Source organism: Phaseolus vulgaris, chromosome 6 (genome assembly GCF_051622355.1).
Source record: "Phaseolus vulgaris cultivar YP4 chromosome 6, ASM5162235v1, whole genome shotgun sequence".
Classification (NCBI taxonomy): domain Eukaryota; kingdom Viridiplantae; phylum Streptophyta; class Magnoliopsida; order Fabales; family Fabaceae; genus Phaseolus; species Phaseolus vulgaris.
This window is the reverse complement of record NC_143503.1, coordinates 35,445,871-35,466,138: the sequence shown is the minus strand read 5'-3', so window position 1 is coordinate 35,466,138 and position 20,268 is coordinate 35,445,871. Positions and strand designations below refer to the sequence as shown.

General features: G+C 30.5%; 2 protein-coding genes across 2 annotated transcripts; one reads left to right on the top strand and one right to left on the bottom strand.

Moving 5' to 3' along the window:
* Positions 1–7,411: 7,411 nt before the first annotated feature.
* Positions 7,412–9,417, bottom strand: LOC137832608 (polyphenol oxidase, chloroplastic-like). Its single transcript, XM_068640854.2, is given in 2 exon segments — positions 7,412–7,679; positions 7,682–9,417. Coding segments are annotated over 2 exon segments (1,800 nt in total). The 5' UTR covers positions 9,405–9,417; the 3' UTR covers positions 7,412–7,602.
* Positions 9,418–16,042: 6,625 nt separating this feature from the next.
* On the top strand, positions 16,043–17,792 carry LOC137832624 (stem-specific protein TSJT1). Its single transcript, XM_068640890.1, has 5 exons — positions 16,043–16,279; positions 16,382–16,664; positions 16,804–17,044; positions 17,192–17,312; positions 17,474–17,792. Exons 2-5 carry the CDS (start codon positions 16,456–16,458, stop codon positions 17,659–17,661), a joined length of 759 nt encoding a protein of 252 aa, XP_068496991.1. The 5' UTR covers positions 16,043–16,279; positions 16,382–16,455; the 3' UTR covers positions 17,662–17,792.
* Positions 17,793–20,268: the final 2,476 nt, after the last annotated feature.

Here is a 20,268-nt window from a genome sequence, read left to right as displayed (position 1 = left end):
CACTCATAAGAGAAATGTACGAGGTCATTTAGTCACCGAAAACTTGAATAATTTATTGGTGAAAATCCTATCGTAAACTTCGCAGGAGCATCGAAATTAAGGATCACGCATAGATTTTATTCAAACTTTTTGAATCCCAACTAACATCATCGTCACTTCAAAAACTCTATCTTGATTCCTCCAACCATGACATGCCCCTTCCCACACTTAGGCACCAAAGTCACCAATACATGCTCGTAACCTTCAGCATCCAAATCCTCCAACAATTCCGTTATTCCAAGCTTTAACTTCGTCTTCATCTTAGTGTGTTTGTGTTTATGCTTATGAGGCACGTTCACAAAGCTCCCTGTAAATTCTATTAAGGAAATAATAATTATCAAAATTATATGCATTATTGTACGATATTCTATCCAATTAAATGCAATTAATTTAATAATGAGAGAATCTCATTATTAGTATCACTTCCTAATTAGATTGTAATTTGGAGAGAGAAATTTCCTATATATTTCCTAGACATGAAGTGATGTAACCATACACATAAGAATAAAAAACATCTCTTCTTTTTACCATTTTTTATCATTTTCTTATAAATTCAGCCTTACTTGGCTCACCTGCCACATCGTCTTCATCATAAATATACACATCAAACTTCACACCCAAATCTCTCTCAAACTCAATCGCTTCTATCACCAACACCTTCTCCTTCTCTTCCTTTTCCTTCTCATTTTTATTCTTCTTTGGTCTTTTCACCATGGTGCTTACACTTACACTGAATCCAAAACCACAGGAAACTTTGTATTTTGGGAAGTCTCAGCAGCCAACGCTCTACCAGCACCAAAATAATTCATTGCAATTGTTCTTCGAAGACGTGGTTTAGGCTTAGGTTCTAACCACGGAACATCATCTTCTTGATAAATATATCCAAGCTTTCTAGTATCAAGACAATCTTTCACCTTCACACGAACTAGCTTTTTGTTCTCATCATAGAAAACAAAACCTATAAGAAAATGATAAAAAATGGTAAGAAGCTAGTTTTACTTACTTTGAGTGGTGCATTGATCCTAATGCTTGTATGTTTTCAATAAAGTGAGCTTTTATAAGAGTTACTCCTTCGGTTGGGTTGTTTGTTATTTTAAGCTTCTGTTGTTCGGTGCATTGATCCTAATGCTTGTATGTTTTCAATAAAGTGAGCTTTTATAAGAGTTACTCCTTCGGTTGGGTTGTTTGTTATTTTAAGCTTCTGTTGTTCGTTGCAAAGAGATTGTATTGGGTTTGGTTTTGAGTTTGTACGGGTTAGATTTGAATTTGTACGAGTTAGTTTTGAATTGGTACGGGTTAGTCTTGAAAGTAAACGGGTTGTACGGGTTTTTAGTGGTAGATTTGTTTGTGTCTCTATTTGTTGGTTTGGGAGACCAGAGAAATTGTCTCATATTTTTTAGGTATGTATAAGGGTTGAACCCTCCTGTTATTCAATCATTTTTGCTGATAAAAAAAAATATATCGTACAATATTGCATACAATAATTGCATATAATTTGATATTATTATTTCTTTAATACTCCCCTCAAGTTGGTAAGTGAAGATCATGAACTTCCAACTTGTGTGTCGTAGCGTCAAAATATCTGCAAGCTGATACTGTGTCGGTACATATGAAAGACTAATTATCCCAACTTGTAATTTTTCTAGCACAATGTGGCAGTCTATAGTTTTGTGCGTTCATGAAATACCACGTTTCTTCTGTCAAACACCAAGCCCTCTTCTTTGTGCTTTTCTGCTTCACCACCCTTTGTGCCTTTGCATGACACTCTTAGCTTTGCAACTTTTGGGGCATTCAAATTCTGATTTCTGAACAAGCTGATGGAAGAGAAGTGGTTTGAAATGGAAAAGTGTGGAGGATATAGGGAAGCCATTAACATAGCTAGATGAATTTTGGTGGTATTGTTGTGGGCTTAGAGATTGAGAAATAATCTCTCTCATTTTATAACTAAGTTATGTGAGCTGCTTTAATTATGCTCTCTTGGTTAAATGGAAGTGGCGTCTTATGAGTGAAGAAAGAGGGATATGAAAAGAAGTTTTACACTCTAAGTATGGTCATGAGAGTGTGCAAACACACACTCCTATAAAACATCAGTCTAGGTGGTGGAAAGATTTACTAAAGGTATGTAGTGTAGAAGGTATGACGGGATGGTTTCAAAAAGCAATAGGGTGGAAAATAGGAGCAGGTGACAAAGCAAGATTATGGGAAGATTCATGGTATAATAATAATAACATTTTCAAGTGTGTGTATCCCAGGTTATACTCGATGTCACTAGATCAAGGGCTAAAAGTGGGAGAAGTTGGTGAGTGGGTTGGTTCAGTGTGGCAGTGGAACTTAAGATGGAGGTGTGATGGATTTGTATGGGAAACATCCTTACGAGAAGAACTGATGACATCTTTAAATAACGTCAAGTTAAATAGGAATGAGAAGGACAAGTTGGTGTGGGAGGGTCAGGATTTCTCGGTCAAGTATGCATATGATTCGTATGGGAATGGGACTTATGGGAAACATTCTTACGAGAAGAACTGATGACATCTTTAAATAACGTCAAGTTAAATAGGAATGAGAAGGACAAGTTGGTGTGGGAGGGTCAGGATTTCTTGGTCAAGTATGCATATGATTGCATCATAAATAGTAATCGAGGTTGTAATAATGTCAATTCGCTTCTTAATCAACTATGGATGCTAAAGCCTATCCGAATGTTCTAACTGTAGCATGGAGGGCCTTACTGAACAGATTACCGACACAAGAGAATTTATCGAAAATGGGTGTTTTAATAAACACATTGGTGTGCGCCCTGTGTTAGGACGGGGTAGAATCATCTCAACATCTATTTCTGGAATGTCAGTGTGCACAAAAGATATGAAACAATTGTTACAGATGGATAGTGCAACACAAAGACTTGAAAAACCACTTTAAAAGCTTTACTTTAGATCACATCAATTCAAAACAAAACCTTGTATGGAAATGAGTATGGACGGCCATAGTATGGAGTATCTGGGAACAAAGAAATAGAGTAGTATTTAAGCAAGGTAAAGTTGATGTCGAGGAAATATTTCATTTGGCGCAACTCAAATCTTGGTTATGGCTTAAGTATAGAAAGAAAAATTTCATGCACTCCTTTACAGAGTGGATTATGAACCCTAATTTGTGCATTAAGAGTTGCTCTTAAAGAGAATGGTGGGTGGGATTGAGGAATAGAGTAAGGAGTTGTTGGAGTGGGTTAATCTTCTGGGGGAAGGGGTAGCAAAGGAAGTATAGAAGGGGTTGGAAAAGAGTATAATGTCTGTAATGTTAAAACTGGGTTAAAATCTGGTTAATAGCTAGGTTGGGAGCATCACACATGGCTAAAACCAATGATAGTGATGTGTTTAATCTAGTTTTGCCAACTGACATCGTCTTAGCTAAAGGCTAAGAAAGGGTGTTCTGTTATGCAGGTTGTGACGGTTCGAAAGAGGGGGACTATGAAGCAAAATGAAGCCGAACAAAGTAAAAGGGTGTGGAGTGGATGACTATAGATATCCATATATGGATCAGAAAAGTGTCGAATGGTAAGCTAAATGGATATCTGAATCAAGCCATGGAATTAAAATTATGTAGTAGTGATAAAGGCCCAAGATGGAACTATTGAGGTTGAAACTTGTTTGTAAGGGTGGTGGTCCCGGGACTGAATTGAATATAAATCACCAATATGATGATTATGTTGAAGCTAGTCTAGTTTGGTTGATAGGTAGAAAATGTAAATTTGTGTAGTTGCGCATGTTGGAAAACCATAGAGAAAATGAAGGTGTAGTATGGTGGGTGTGGGAAAATAATAACATTCTTAGATTATGTAAGACATTCATCACAAATTGATTGTTGTGCAGGAAAGGGTAGACTATATATGTGGAGAAAAGTCCTATGGAATAGAAGGGGTAAACAAAAATTCTACAGAGCAAAAACAGGATGATGAGCAAAACTATATGTGAATCAATTTTAGAGGTGTTAGTTATGTACTTGTAATCAATTTGCTCTACCTGTTTGTTGTAGGCTTTTGTATAAGGGTTGAAACACCAAAAATATCTCTTTAATTAAATTCAATCATTGCTGATAATTTTTTTTTTTTTGACTATTTTCTTCTCTTTCGTGATCAAAATAAGATAAATCTATGGAGATTAACGTGACGTCAATTAATAATCACGTGGATGGAGATCAACTATAGTGTTATTTTTTTATTATTTATGCAAAGTAATTTCCATTGCTGTGCCAGTTTCTATAATCTTCCCTGACGAATTCAAATTACAGACGAACGAAATAATAAATAATAACGATGATGACCAAACTTTAATATGACGTATAATACATGGTTCTATTTGTATTTTTTATTATTGTTTTGCATGTGGTATGAAATTTTGGATACTCTGCATGATCAATCAAGAGACACCAATTTTCCATGAAATAGTGTGCAAATGTCACAACTCCAGAACATTTTATCTTCTTTGCGTAACCAGCTTGCTTTAATAACTATTAGACCATCTATACAATGCAATTATGTGAGTGAGGGTTATGGGTTAATTCCAACAACCTTGAAGTTAATTGACATACTCTCATGAATACCGTGAGTGCAAAGGCAAAGGGTAAAAGAAGATGAACAGTAAAAAAAATAAGAGAAAAACTGAATATGCAGTTTTATTGAGTGAGTCGTTTTACACGTTTTTCACACTCTGCCTCTTTCATGAGCAAAGGAATATATGGCTGCTTCTTCCTGCACCTCCATACCTTCTTCTCTCACCTCCATAGATTTTCGTATTTCTGGATTATATAATCTGGAAGTTATTTTTCAAATTTGTAATTAGCTTCTGGATTATATAATCCGGAAGTCTTTTTTCATATGCATGATTACTTTCCGGATTACATAATCTGGAAGTCTTTTTTAACTTCCGGATTATGTAATCTAGAAGTCTTTTTTCAAATGCGTTTCCGGATTATATAATCCGGAAGTTATTCTATGGGGGTGGCACAAGAAGGATAAAAATGTATTTTCATGTTGTGTATGGAGGTGCCAGAAGAAGATATGGAAGTGCAGGAAGAAACAGTCGGAATATATAGACAAAAAGGAAGAGAGAAAAGGGCTCCGTTCAACTAAGAAATGAAAAAGCCCAAAGAAAAAAAAACGGAAAACATAAAAAAAGTTGTCCGAATTTATGTTTAATATTTTTATGTGTAGCTTGTGCGGGAAAAAAGATGAGACTTCTTTTCATCCGCTTTTCTGTTGTTGCTTCACTTGGTTAGTGTGGAGTCGCGGTAATGCGTGGTTAGAGTTGAAGTCGGTTGATTCTTTTAACCCTCATTCTCATTTCTTGCAGTTTAGCGTGTGTAATGCACCTAATTCTGTTAATTTGGTAATGAGAAATGTTTGGATTGCGGTAATTAGCGAGATCTGATGTGTTAGAAACAAAGTCATATTTAATGGTGGAGTGACATACTATGCAGAGACTTTCTCTCTGGCTCAATTGAAGGTTTGATATTGAATTTTCTTTAAAATTTCATCTGTTTGTTTTTCTTATTTAGATTGACCATGAACCTATGGTTTGCCATTATTCAATTTATATTTGGTTCTAGATTGTCAACTTTCTGATTTTGAGGTTTATTGCTTTAGAGTAGTTTGATTGGTTTTAAAGTAGTTTTAATATTTTATTAGCCGACTATAATTGATGAGTTGTATGAGAATTGGTTCATGATCCATATATATTTATTTATTGTTGCTGAAAATATATATATATATATATATATTAATAAAATAATATTTTGTATTATATAGTATTATAAGGTATGTAGTTAAATTTAAATTTTTTGTAATTTACTATTTATTATGTTCCAAAATATGGGAAGACGTACACCTCTGTATTTCCTAATTAAAGCTTTGTAATGGTGAAGTGGTACCCTTTTAATTTGTCCACAGTTATTATCTTTTATATTCCAAACTACTAATCATCGTGAACCAGGGACAGTGGTCTATATCCTTTTGTGATCAAGCATACCCTAATGGATTCAAATACTTAAAGCATCGCAGGTGGAAACTGACTTATTAAATAAAACATATCAGAGACACTGAGAATATCAAAGTAACTTAAGCAACTAAACCCATAAAAAACGACACCATATCTATATTAATCACGTCTAAAACCTAAAAGGGAAAATCACATCTACCCCAATTAAAGATCCATAGTTAATATCTATTGTTTTTGTGTCTGAAAGTTAATCTTCATATTGATTAATTGGATAAAATACTCCACTGTAAAAGGTGGGAGTGAACTCAAACCACTCTAGCAGACACTTTTGGCAATAATTTCTTCTGTTACTAGTTAAATATTTTATCAGGTTTTAAAAAATTAAATTAGTTAATTTATTGTACAGTATTAAATGTATGTTTTACAAAGTTCCTGGCATTAACGAGCTTTTTTTTTATTATAATAACAAATATTTCTATTATTTGTAATTTTTTTATTCTTTCTCAACATTAATACATTTATTTTTTAAATTTATTTGGTTGTAAATGTTAATAATTAAAGTAATATTTTTTTTATACAAAATATAGTTATTCTACTTTCAAAGAAACTAAAACATTAATTTATCATGTATAAATTTCTGAGAGGAATTTTCTTGGGATACAACTATAGTCACAATGGATACTTGGGAAATTGTAGTAGATAAGAAGAAGATAAAGTCTTTCTTTTGAGCTCACATGCTTATATTCTAGAATTTGACTAAATGGATGGATTTTGGATTTTTTTATAGATAATTTGATTAATGTATTAATATCCTGATTTTTTAAAAAAAATTTATGCTTATCTGAATTATATGTGAATATGGTTATGTTTTAGTGATTTTAACATGAGTTGAGATATCCAAGTACTTATATTTATTATATTTTTATTATTGATTAAAAAAATGTATAGATTTCGAAAAAACACTGGAGATAGTTAATATAATATAGACTATGAGTGGTGATATGGTAACAAAGAGTAAAAAACATCCACTTAACAAACTATTAAAATAATATTTTAATCATTTTTAATTTAATTTTTAATTTAAAATATAATTATATTATTATAATATGATGTCATGTATATATTTTTTACTGTATCTAGTGTTAAATAAAATATTTCTTTCCTATAGGCTATATTAAAGACTTGACCAGATAGGTACAAGTTGTTTATACCTTGGGAAATTTTTCCATGGTAGACTGAGGATGTCGATTACTATACATACCTATGTAAATATTTGAAATTATAAATAACATTTTTATGTGTTTTTTATTTTGTTAACACAAACAAATATATTCGATAAGTATGTAAGCAAGAAAGATAAGATTTATTTTTGAAGCATTTTATCCTTAATTGAAGATTTTTTATCGTTGATACATGGGTTAAATGATTATAAATTGAACGAGAATGTTTACAAACATTTTTATAATTATTTGAAACAAAATTTATTAAAGATTTACAAGAAAACAGTAAGAAATGGAAACTAAAGAAAGAGATAAAAGTGTTTAGATATTCCAATCCTGATTTTGTTGAATATTTTTCAATCTGAAATGAGCTCAATTTTGATGTTTGTGATTTTGACAAGTCCTTTCCCATACCTGGGAACAAGCGTCAACTAACACTGTCATCATCGTCAGCTTCCAACTCCTCTAACAAATCCGTAAGTCCCAGCCTCAAACAAGTTTTCATACTCTTGTTTTTGTGCTTGTGCGTATGAGCCACACTCACAAAACTTCCTGCAAATTCTGTATTATCTGGTCGAATGACCTTATCATCTTCGTCATTAACAAACACATCAAATTTCACAGGTGTGTTTCTATCAAACTCAATCCCTTCGATCACCAAAACCTCTTCCTCCTCTTCCTTCGCCTTCTTGCTCCTCGACTTCTTCGGCCTTTGAACCCTTGTGCTCACAACTGAATCCAACACCAGTGGGAACTTCACATTCCTTGAAGTCTCAGCGGCACGTGCTGCACCAACACCAAAATTTTGTGTCACTGCTACCTTCCGAGCCCTTGACTTAACCGGTGTGGGCCTGGAGTTTAACCATGGAACGTCAACATCTTGGTAAACATACCCTAGTTTTGTGGTGTCAAGGCAATCCTTGACCTTCACACGCACAAGGTTCTTATCCTCATCGTAGAAGAGAAGCCCAGATTCTAACCAATCCGAGTCACTGAAATCCCTTCTTTTCCCACCAAGTGTTTTCCATATGGACCACATCCTATCTATATTGGAATGATGAGAGAAGAAAATGGGGTCTCTTGCAGCCGAATAGAAAGTTCCCATGTTCTCAATGTTGGGCTGGTCGATATCACCGGTCCATACATGAACAGGTCCATGTGGAACGTTCTCTACGGATCCACCACCCGGGTCGGGTTCATCTCCAGCACGGTAAGCATTTCCAAGGAACAGTCTAGGAGTTTTCCCATTAGACACAACTTGCCTATACATTATGGTAAGGTTGGAGGAGATTTTTCCATCGGCATCAGGATCCTCAATGTCGAAGTCAAGGTCAACGAGTGTTGGAGGTTGATGATTAGAATTGCGAAGAGGATCATAGAGAGGTGATTTAGGGTCTGCATAAATGGAAGGAAGTTGCATGCCCTTGGGAGCATCCCAGTTCCAAAACGGGAGGGCGAAGGTTGGGTCGTTGATCAAGCTCCCCAAGATTCTTTCGTAGAAATAGAGATACCATCGATGGAAGGGAAAGAAGAGCCAAGAGTTGTGGACTTGGAGATCAAGGTCAGGGAACCCAACTTGGTGATATGCACCGTCACAATAAGCACAGTGGACGTTGGCTTGCTGCATGAAACTACGTGGGTCATTGGATGGGAGTTTTTTCATTAGGTCAAGAGCTTTTTTGTATTTGGCTAGGTAGTCATCAGTGACCAAATGTGCTGCTGGTCTGACACGTAAGGGTTGGTTAGAGGGAGGGAACTTGAAATCAATGATTTTGGAAGATGGGGGGCAACAATTGATGGGTTTTACACCTTCGGCTAGGTCTGGTGGACCACATGTGGTTAGATCGGGAGGTAAAACCGGAGCTGCAAAAGCAAAAGGGTTGTTGTTGAGAGTAACAGCTCCACAAAGCCCTCCTAGGCCAAGTAGAACGTTCCTCCTGTTTTCTACAATATGTGGGAGTTGTTCTTCAGAAGGGTTTGGTGTTTGATGATTCGGATTTCCTCTGCATGTCACTCTGGGAATGTGATTGTGCTTTGGCTTTCTAGTTTTAGCTGATTGGAATTGTGAAAATGGATGCAAGGAAGAAGGGGGAGTGATGGAGTTGGGAGAGACGTTATTAACTGAGGAAACAAAAGAAAGATAAGAGATAGAAGCCATTTTCTATCATAAAAAACCACACCTTCTCTACCCTTTTATAATGAACTACTCATGAAGAACTTTCTTGAGATTTCGTAAACTTTTTGAACTCCAAAGCAAATTTTTGGTAACGAGGGCAGAAAAAATAGGTTGACGTTCGTGGTTAAAATTGGTGGTTGATAATAGTTGAATTTAACACCAACGTGTGCAATTTGAGCTCTAGCTTGTACTGGTTTGGGGACCTCATTGATTCAGATTTAGTAGGCATCTATGTAAAATCCATGTACACATATTCAAATCATGAAGGTTTTGCACGCAAACTCCAACTAATCGTGGAACGAATATTCAAATTACCATGCATGCATGAACCAATATGTAATTGAAATAATTATGTTTCAAAATATTAAGAACTGAAATTAGATTAATTCAATTTTAATTTTATAAAATATTAGATTTAAAGTTTACTTTTTTTTAATATAATATCAGAATTATTCAAACTATATTTTTCTTATTTGTATTGTTCAAAGTTTCCTTTGCCAATACAATGGGATGGTTGAAGAGACTAATTTTAGCGAGTGTTTATGTTGAATTTATTGTGTCATCGGTTATTACATCGTTATTGGATTATCCATAAATATGTAATCTCAAATACAAATTGGTTGGTATGAAGGATAGAAAATAAATTGAAGATCTCGACAAAAATATTAATAGTATATAAATGAGGGTAAATCTTAAGTATTATATTCGCTTTTTAATATAAAATATTATATTTTATTTGAAAACATGAATTGTTTTGAGATATTTAGCAGCAATATTTGTCCTTAGTCTTATGCATAGAGAGAAAATCCAACTCGGCGGCTTGAATGGGACTCTGATATAAGCAATCTGTGTTTTCTATTTGAATTTGGATTGATTGATAAAGAAATGAAATTTGGATTCTAAGAACACCAATCTTACAATGCAGCATGCACCTGTGCTTTGCTGTTACCATAGATTAGCAAGTTTGGCACGTGGATTGACTTTCTGTTCAAATATTTTTAATTTATTTCCATTCACACACATATAACTATAACAACTTATTCTTCATTTTCCTTCTTTTTACGAGATACAAAAGACTTATTTCCTGTAATTATTAAATTAAAAAAATTAAAACAATAACTCTCTTAAAATTATTATTAAAATAATTTCATCTTATATATACTTGCGTTTTAGACTTATCTTCTTAATGAATTCATATTTTAAAAACTATGTCAACTCGCCTTTTCATTTTTTGTGGATGGTTAAGATTAAAAAATTAAATAAATAAAGTATTTAATTCATAACTTCAAATTTTAAAATTAATTTTTAGGTACGAATAATTTCATAATAATTAATGAACATATGTTTAATTAATAATGATAAAATAACTAAGAATAAAATATGTTTTTCAGATAACACGTATTGTATGTTTTCAATTTTAGTATAATAATAACAAATTAATTAATCTTCGTACAAAAATTTAATTTTGTTTAGTTTTAACTCCATCAAATAATTATTTCGTTAAACATTACTGTGATATGGTCACATAAAAAAATAATAATATGAAAATATTATTGATATCACTTAGTTTTACTTTCATTGGTTAACCAGTGAGGTAATTATTTATGAAGAAAAGATATTACCGCACGAAGAAGATAAGTGTTCCATTAATGGGTCTTGATTTTTGTTAGTGTTCCAGCTCTGATATACTCAAATATAGTTTAGGTGTTGAGTTTAAGACACATTTGGGAGCAATTTTGGAAGTTTTATTAGGTTTGTTTAAAACTCTCTTTCAACTTTTAAAGTCGTTTGTAGGTATAGTTAAATCAGGAAATAACATAGAAAATATGAGAAATTTGAGTTATTAAGAATTTACAAATAAAATATAGAAATGTTGATATATATTTAAGACTTTATTCAAGCAAATAAATATGTGTAACATATTTATAAGTCTAACAACTTCAGCTTTAATAAATATAAAAGATGAAACAAATATGTATTCTAAAATAATTGTATTAAGTATATCACAAATTAAAAATTAACATTTATCTTATTATAAAAACTTTTAATCTACAGATAAACTTCAATTATATAGTATAAGTTAAAAATAATTGTACAGTGAAAAATATGTACTACATACTAGTGATATAGATTATAAGTGGAACAAAATTATCTCTTTTTAACAATGAGTTAATGTACTAGATGTCATAAAACCACAAACTAATACAATATACTATATCAGGTATCTAACTCTTCTCATCCGTTTAAAAATTAATTTTAATCCACTTATGCATATATGAAATGGGTCTATTTGACAATATCTTTGTGCTTTGTTATGATAATAAACAAAAACCAAGATCAAATACTTATTTTTAATTTGTATTACGAAGTTGACTTTAAACCTAACTCAACCTCATAAAACCGGTTTATGAGGTTGAGGTTTGCACTCACTTATATACAATGAAAGAAGACTATAATCTCTATTCGACGTAAGATAGACTCGAAATAACTCTGATACCATATTAAGAAGTGGACTTTAAGCTTAACTCAACCTCATAATTTATTTTTATTTATTTGACATATTCTTAATTTGTTTACTAATAATTCATATAATTTTGATTTATAATTATAATTGATTCTACCATCATTCTTAATTTTAATATATAAATTTATTATTATAATATTATCATTTAAATATTAAATATTTAAAATATTTCGTGCGTTGCACGGGTTAATAAACATATTTAAACATCTACAAATTATATATTATATATTTCAATACAACACATCTGATGAGCGAAATAAAATTTCACAAAGAAATTTTTTTTTCATTACTCTTGGATTGAGATTCGTTGTGAAAATTATCATTCGTGTGAGAATTATCATTCACGAAGCAAAATGAATTTGGAAATTATCATTTGTTTTCTTGGTAAAATTTACTATATAAATAATAACTAATAAGAACTGAACAAAAAAAATTGAAATCTTATTTTATTTTTTTAAAATCTCGAATTGATGTTCCTTTATATCCATAGCATAATGAATACCATCTTCAATAGAAAAACCTTTTTTAAACCATAAATATCTATATTTATTTACAACATGAGGAGGCGTATAAAATATGCAATGAATTATATTTTGTGTGGCATGAGCACAGCATTGGAGAGTAGCACAACGATATTTCTCAAGTAGGAGAAGTCGTGTCAAATTCACAAGTGCATGGTTTGGATTTTGTTGGAAAAATATATATTTAATAATTACACACGTGTATCATTTATTACATTACTTTCCAATTCTTTTAAATCCCCTCTTCATTTTTTATATAAATTTTAATTGAAAATAAAATAAATTTGATGTGAATATATATTTTTTTATAAATATTTAGACATTTTAAATTTACATTGAAAAATAGAACAAAAATAAGATAGATTTGGAATTGGTGGGCCAAACCAAGGGTATCCTAAATATATTCAACAACGAAAATGTCGGTGGGAAATGTCTTCCGTAGCAAATTAATATACTATCATTTTGAAAAAGACAAATTCATTTATTTATAGAAACACAGTTAAATTACATAAAAAAATATATATTTACGGTTTAAATTATAATTTTTTAAATATGGTGAAGAATAACATCTATTTATTATAGAAAAATTATTAAATAAAAATTAATTTTAAAAATTATAAATGATTAGTTATTATATTGATTAAATTAAATATTATTTTATAAATAATAAATTATTAATATTTAAAATAATATATACTATTAATAAAAAAATTAAATTAATTTTTAATTAACTATCACATTAGTACTTTATATTTTAAAATTAATAATTAAAAATTTAATAATTAATTAAATACCAATAACATAATTAAATATCAATTTTTAGTTTATAAATAATATATAATTTAATCAATATAATAATTAGTTATTTTTTATTTAAAAATAATTTTTATTTAATAAATTTTTGTGGTGATTTTTTTTTATTTTTTTAGTAAATTATAAATTTGGAATATGTGGATGTTAAATTAAATAATACTATTTTAATCATTATGATCACTATAATATATTAAATAATTAAATTAAATTCTTAAATGCATAATTTTTTATAATCAATATTTATTTACGTTTAAAAATATTATATGATTAAAGTAAAGTTATAAAATGAAATGTTAAATAATTAAAGTTATTTATAAAATTAATATAAGCAATAGTATAAAAATATGAAAAACAAACAAGTTAACTCCCACTTGTCAAATAGAAATGTAAATGTTTGAAATGATTGAGATGATATCTAAAACAGGTGGTGGATGATAAATCAAACTGTATTAAAGAGAAAAACTCAATGATTTTGACTTTTTGTTTGGACAAATTTTTAAATTATAAGTATTTAATCTTCCAGGTAAAACTCAAACCAACTTATGACTTTTGAGATTAGACATGACTAATACCTAAAACAAATTATTATTAATAATAAAGCTTCATATTTAAAAACATTAAATGATTAATTGATTAAATCAATATTTTTTGTTAAATAATAAGTGTGAGCATAAGTTATATTTATTAAACACATTGTAAATTGGATTTTATTATATTAGTTTAATAGTATTAATAATGCATATATAATTCATTGGTTTGAATATTTTTTATTATTTTTATTATTCTTAATTATTCATTTTTGTATTATATTTTAAGAAAATTATTCAGAAAACTATAAATATTATATAATTTTTTATTGGATTATTTTATAATATGTAATATATATATATATATATATATATATATATTGAAAGGCATGCGAAAAAATTATGAAGGTAATAGGAGTTGAATTAACAATTTAATCTACTTTAATATTCATTATCAGCCTCCAAACTATTGGAGGATGTACCCTTCTCTATTTTCTAACTGCACCTCTACGAGACTAGGTCCAGATCTCTTTGCATAGCCCATTTTTAACCTTGTTTCAGGTGTTTCTTCTTACACCTCAACAAATGTCTTTCTGCACCCCATCATTTACAGAAAATATTGTTTTACCCTTTTTAAAAATGACTTCAGGATATTTTTTTTTCAAAATATTTCTAAAACATACTTTCCAAAACATATTTTATGAGTTTCGAATTGATTACTCTGGAAATTAAAAAAAATATGTCATAAAAAGGATTTTCTGAAATGATTTTTTATCTTCCAGATTTTCTATTCCAGAAATATTCTTTAGTTAGGGAACTCCTATTTCAAAAACACTTTTTACTTAGGAACTTTTATTTCAAAATTATCCAAAATTGATAAGGATAATTTTAATATTTCAGATAATGTAGGGGTCTAGAAAGAAAAATGTAAGGGTATAGAAAGAAACACTCTCTTTTTCATTCACAGAAAACTTACTCATTTAATACAACCAATCAAACAAAAACTACTTATATGTATTTCACGGATTTATTCAGCAATTTTACCAACTATTTTTTCTAAATAAATTGATTTTTAATTTAGAATGTTTTCAATAACATTTTTTAGGTGGTTTCTAGACCAAAATTTGTTTGAAAGAAACTTACATTGCCTGGATTGAATTACCAGACAAAATATAGAAGAACAAAAATAGATTATAATAGGCAGATAGATGATAGAATGTCAAAATTGCATCTTCCAGCAATCTTCAACAAATGAGAAATTATACTTTATCTCTTTCAATAACAAAATATTTATTCCATAGATCAGATCACAAAATATTTGTAGTCTTTGTTAACTTTTTGTATTTAGATTTTGCGATTTATAAAATAAATTAATAAATTTTATCATATAAAATTAATTAAGTATCGAATACGGAATAATTTATGTTTTTAAAATTACCTCTCTAGTTTAAGGACATAGAATTTTACATAAAATTAATAATACTAAGAGTTTTTTACTAGATAATAAACTTATTTATAAATATAAAATAACATAAATAAATATTAAAATTAAATAATACTAAAAATGTATTTTGTAGACAAAAGTATATTATTGTATAATTATAATTGTATACTTTTTAAAATAATTTATTTAATTTTTTTAGTACTTTTGTTTATTTTAAAAAGAAACTATTTTGTTCTTTTATTTGAGTAAACATTTTTTAAAATAAATTTATCTATTAAGTATCAATTATTTTTTATTTTTTATTTTTTAAATTTAAATATTTTTATTTTAAACATATAGTGAAATATCAGTTATAATATTAATTACGTAAAAAAATATAATCTAATAAATATTAAAAACAATATAATAACTGCATTTTTATAAAATAAATTAAGAATAATAAAAAATATTAAAATAAAGAAAACTATTGAAAGGAAATTTAATAAATTAAAAGGTAAATAAAATATTTTATAGTTTATAAATTAAAAAACGCCTGAAAGAATCTGAGATGTAACATCACTAGGAGTCAAAAGATAAAAATAAAATAATATAGTTTGGACAGGAAATGGTGGAGGATTTGGGTGGTGGAGAAGGACCATGTGAAATAGCTGAGTCAGATCATTGTCATCTTTGACTCTGAAAATGGATAAGATTTCACTAATTTTAATGATTCCAACACATCAATGCCACGTGCCATCTTTCTTTTCCCCTTTTTCACATATATTCATTCATTAACTACACTTTTATTACTCACTCAAATCTATTATAAACAACTTTTCATTTTAGCACCAAAATTAATTTTTTTTTTATGTATCAGATCTCTCTTACTTTATATCTTATCTACTTTTTCTGTTCGGATAGAGTTACCACGTTGACACGCGCTTTCTCTCTTCCTATTGCAACTATATATATTCAACATCAATCACTCATTCTTCATATCACCATCAAATCTCATTCTTCACCTACACCTGTTTTTATTCCTATTTTTGGTATGCTACGTCCCCACTTTTTACATTTTGTATACATTTGTTCATACCATGATCATTTCTTATTGTTCAAAAGTTGATAGTTTTTTCATCTTCATTCTGCAGTTAAGTATCTTACAGATCTTGGTGCGTTTCTTTGAGAGTGCTCATTGGAAGTTAATTGATAGACAGAGGAAAAGATGTTGGGAATTTTCAGGGAGAAGTTGGTTAATGCACCCAAGGAGCTGAACAGTCCAGCTTCTTTGAATTCGTGCACTAAGCCCAAGCTAAGCAATGAAATCCTGAAGGATTTCATGTCTTGCAATTCCTCCAATGCTTTCTCCATGTGCTTTGGAAATGATGCTTTGCTGGCCCATTCCCCTTCAAACAACCCCTCCATTCATCACAGGTATGATTATTGAAGTTCTTGTTATGATGAGTAAATTCCCTTTTCAAATTCCATGGCAGATGTTGTTAATGAATCTATTTGAGAAATGGGTTTATGAATTTGTGAGCTGTGTCGGTAATAGAGAAGAAAATTGTGACAGGTTGTTTAGTGGTTTGGATGACATATACTGCGTTTTCCTGGGTGGGTTGGACAACCTTAGCAAGGTGAACAAGCAGTATGGGCTATCAAAGGGAACAAATGAGGCCATGTTTATCACTGAAGCATATCGCACACTTCGAGACAGGGGTCCATACCCTGCTGATCAAGTCCTCGTAGAACTCGAAGGAAGTTTTGGATTTGTGATCTATGACAACAAGCATGGAACAGTTTTTGTTGCATCTGTAAGTAGTCTCTTTCCTTCATCTCTTCATAGTAGAACATGTATGTTGGATTTAGAAAAGGAATGTATGATTTGACAACAATGTGTAGCATAAGATTGTGCAGCTAATTTTTGTGGACTTACCCAAATGTTGTATGTGTTTGATCAGGGTTCCAATGGCCAGATTGGGCTCTACTGGGGTGTTGCAGCTGATGGTTCGGTAGTAATCTCTGACAATGTGGACCTTATAAAAGCAAGCTGTGCTAAATCATTCGCACCATTTCCAACTGGTATGTAAATGTGATTTCTCTTTACCTTTGGAAAATCAGGTTTTGTAATCTAGCATTTGGAATTGTTTTTGTGGAAGTAATGGAATTATAAGATGATGGTAAAATGGTGCATTTGAAAGGGTGTGTGTGGAATTTAAGCATAAGTGGGGTTGGAATTGCAGGGTGTATGTTTCATAGTGAGCATGGTCTGATGAACTTTGAACATCCAAGGAGGAAGATGAAAGCAATGCCAAGAATTGACAGCGAGGGGGTTATGTGTGGGGCAAACTTCAACGTTGACTCTCAAGCAAAGATCCAAATGATGCCGCGTGTTGGAAGTGAAGCTAACTGGGCTACTTGGGGAATATGATCAGACTCACTTTTGAGTATTTTGTTTTCTTGTTTGCTTCCATTACTGTGTAAAGATTCAGGCTTCAATGTTGAACATGACTTCTGTAATGTCTAATATGAATAACAAGAAGTTTTAGTTTTGAGATCTAATTTCCAATACTTGATAGGTGTGTAGGAAAAAATAATAAAGGTGCAAAAAGGAATTGGTGATGAAGCCCAATCAACAATACTTATGAGGCTGCTTCTTCCTGCACCTCCATAGAATTTAGTATTTCTAAAAATGTTCCTCTGTAATATTCCGGATTAATCCAGAAGTCATTTTTCAAATTTGTAATTAGCTTATGGATTATATAATCCAGAAGTCTCTTTTCAAATGCATGATTACTATACGAATTACTTAATCCGAAAGTCTTTTTTAACTTCCGGATTATGTAATCCAAAAGTCTTTTTTTCAAATGTGTTTCCGGATTACATAATCCAAAAGTTATTCTATGAGGATGACACAAGAAGGATAAAAATATATTTTCATGTTGTGTATATATGTGCCAGAAGAAGATATGGAGGTGCAGGAAGAAACAGTCTACTTATGAATATCACACGTTCAGTCAGTCCCATTTAAAACATGTTCGTCGTATCAAAGCTAGAAATCATTTAATATTCTTAATCGAATCCGAAACAACCTATATTAAATGTAATAAAGGGTGCTAATGTTGATTAGTGTAATATGCTATACAAAAAGTTAATTGGATTAGACGTTTCAATCTATTGCTCATCTCACAACCTCAGTAAATTTTTCAATTATTCTAATTATTCATTGCTATGTCAAATATAATTTAATATTTTTATTCATTGTTTTATTAATATCTACTACATTATTTTAATTATTAATAAATATTGATTGCACTGAAAATTATGAATGTTATTGGTTTATATTTGTATACTTACATGAAAATCTACATTTTAGTTCTGGTTCGTTCTACTTTAATATTTTTTTCTAGCATTTTTCTATTTACTTAAAATAAAAATAAAAAAAAATTAAGTTTTTGAAATTGTTTAATTCTATTTTACTTTCAGGAAATCCTTCTTTCTTAATTAATTGTTTATAATAATTTTTTTTTTCAAAACCGTAATATATGAAGGGAACTACACCAGATCTGTGAAAAAACCAATTTTATACATATCAACCCATTCAATCTATGCCAAATCCGAAGCAAGTACACCTTGTCACTCCTAATCCATCTAATAGTCAACAAATATTGTTTTTCTGTTTACTTTACATTAATGTGCATTTATTGAGATAAATACGAATGCTTTAAAGCCTTACTGTATAACATTGTTGCACAAATTTGGGTAGGAGAAGGGTACTTGCAATATAATTCACTAGTGATACAGTTATGGAAAAAAGTTAATAAAGATTTATGGAATGTCAGTACATATAAATAGGACAATGCATAAATCAATAGATCAGAGACAAAATCCCACCCCTCTCATTCTTCCCATGGAATGTCATCAACATTTTCTAATACTGATTTACACATGATATAATTACTTTGTGTATAACATTTTAGTATAATGTACCAACAAAAAGGTAAAGAAATAGAAAATCATATAATCTTGTAAGAGATGGAGTGGTCTTTTGATCATGTACATTGTATTGGTAGGGTGCGCACAACTGAGACTCTAACATGACATTCGATCTAGACCAATCGACAATCGACATTATTAATAACGAAACTGATTAATATCTAGCATTTGTTAATTTGGTTTTATTAGGTTCATTAACGATAAAAGACCCACAATAATTATATAAGTAAACACAGATTCAAAAAGTCAGATACGCAATCATCTAGTATTAAATACTGAAAATCAAGTGTAGAAGTTTAACTTGAGCGTCAGATTGTCTTTTGCTGGTATCATCAGCTGATTTCAAGGAAAGGAGGAGGAGTGGAAGAACAAGAATAGCCGAAGTTCGGTCTTTCTTTGATTCCAAATCCATTCAAGAATATATAATATAATATAGGTTAAGATACATAAAAAAAAAATACATTTTTGTGTAGTAGCAGGTTAAATGAAGTTAGGGAGAATATTATTCTCCAAATTAGATCTGAATTTGATAATTACAATTAAAAAACCATAAGGATATCTTCTCTCTCCGAAAATTCATATATTAAAGGGTTCTACTATTGATCCGTGGCAATGCAATGATAGAAGAAACGCCAAGCAAAAACAAACCTCGAAAATAGAGTGGGCCAAGATGCCATACACTGTTGTATTAAAAAGGAACAAATATGAGAAGAGCATGTGAAGTATAAGCCCACAGATAAACATCCTTGAGGTATATAACAGTAATAGAATATCATAATATCAATAAACAAGTCTGCAACCAGAATTCCTTATGGCCCAGAAGCAAAGAATGATTCTCAACCAGTGGTGGTGATCAATCTTGCCCAATCAAATCCATCTTATATCATTCCAACACATGCACATTTACATATCCACAAGAATCTTCCATCACATTCTGTCACTTCAGTGTGCTGGAGCAGACCCCGTATCCATAGTCCTCCCCATTACAAATTACTCAGAAACCATTAAGAAAATACAACAAAACAAACAAAATTCTCTATAC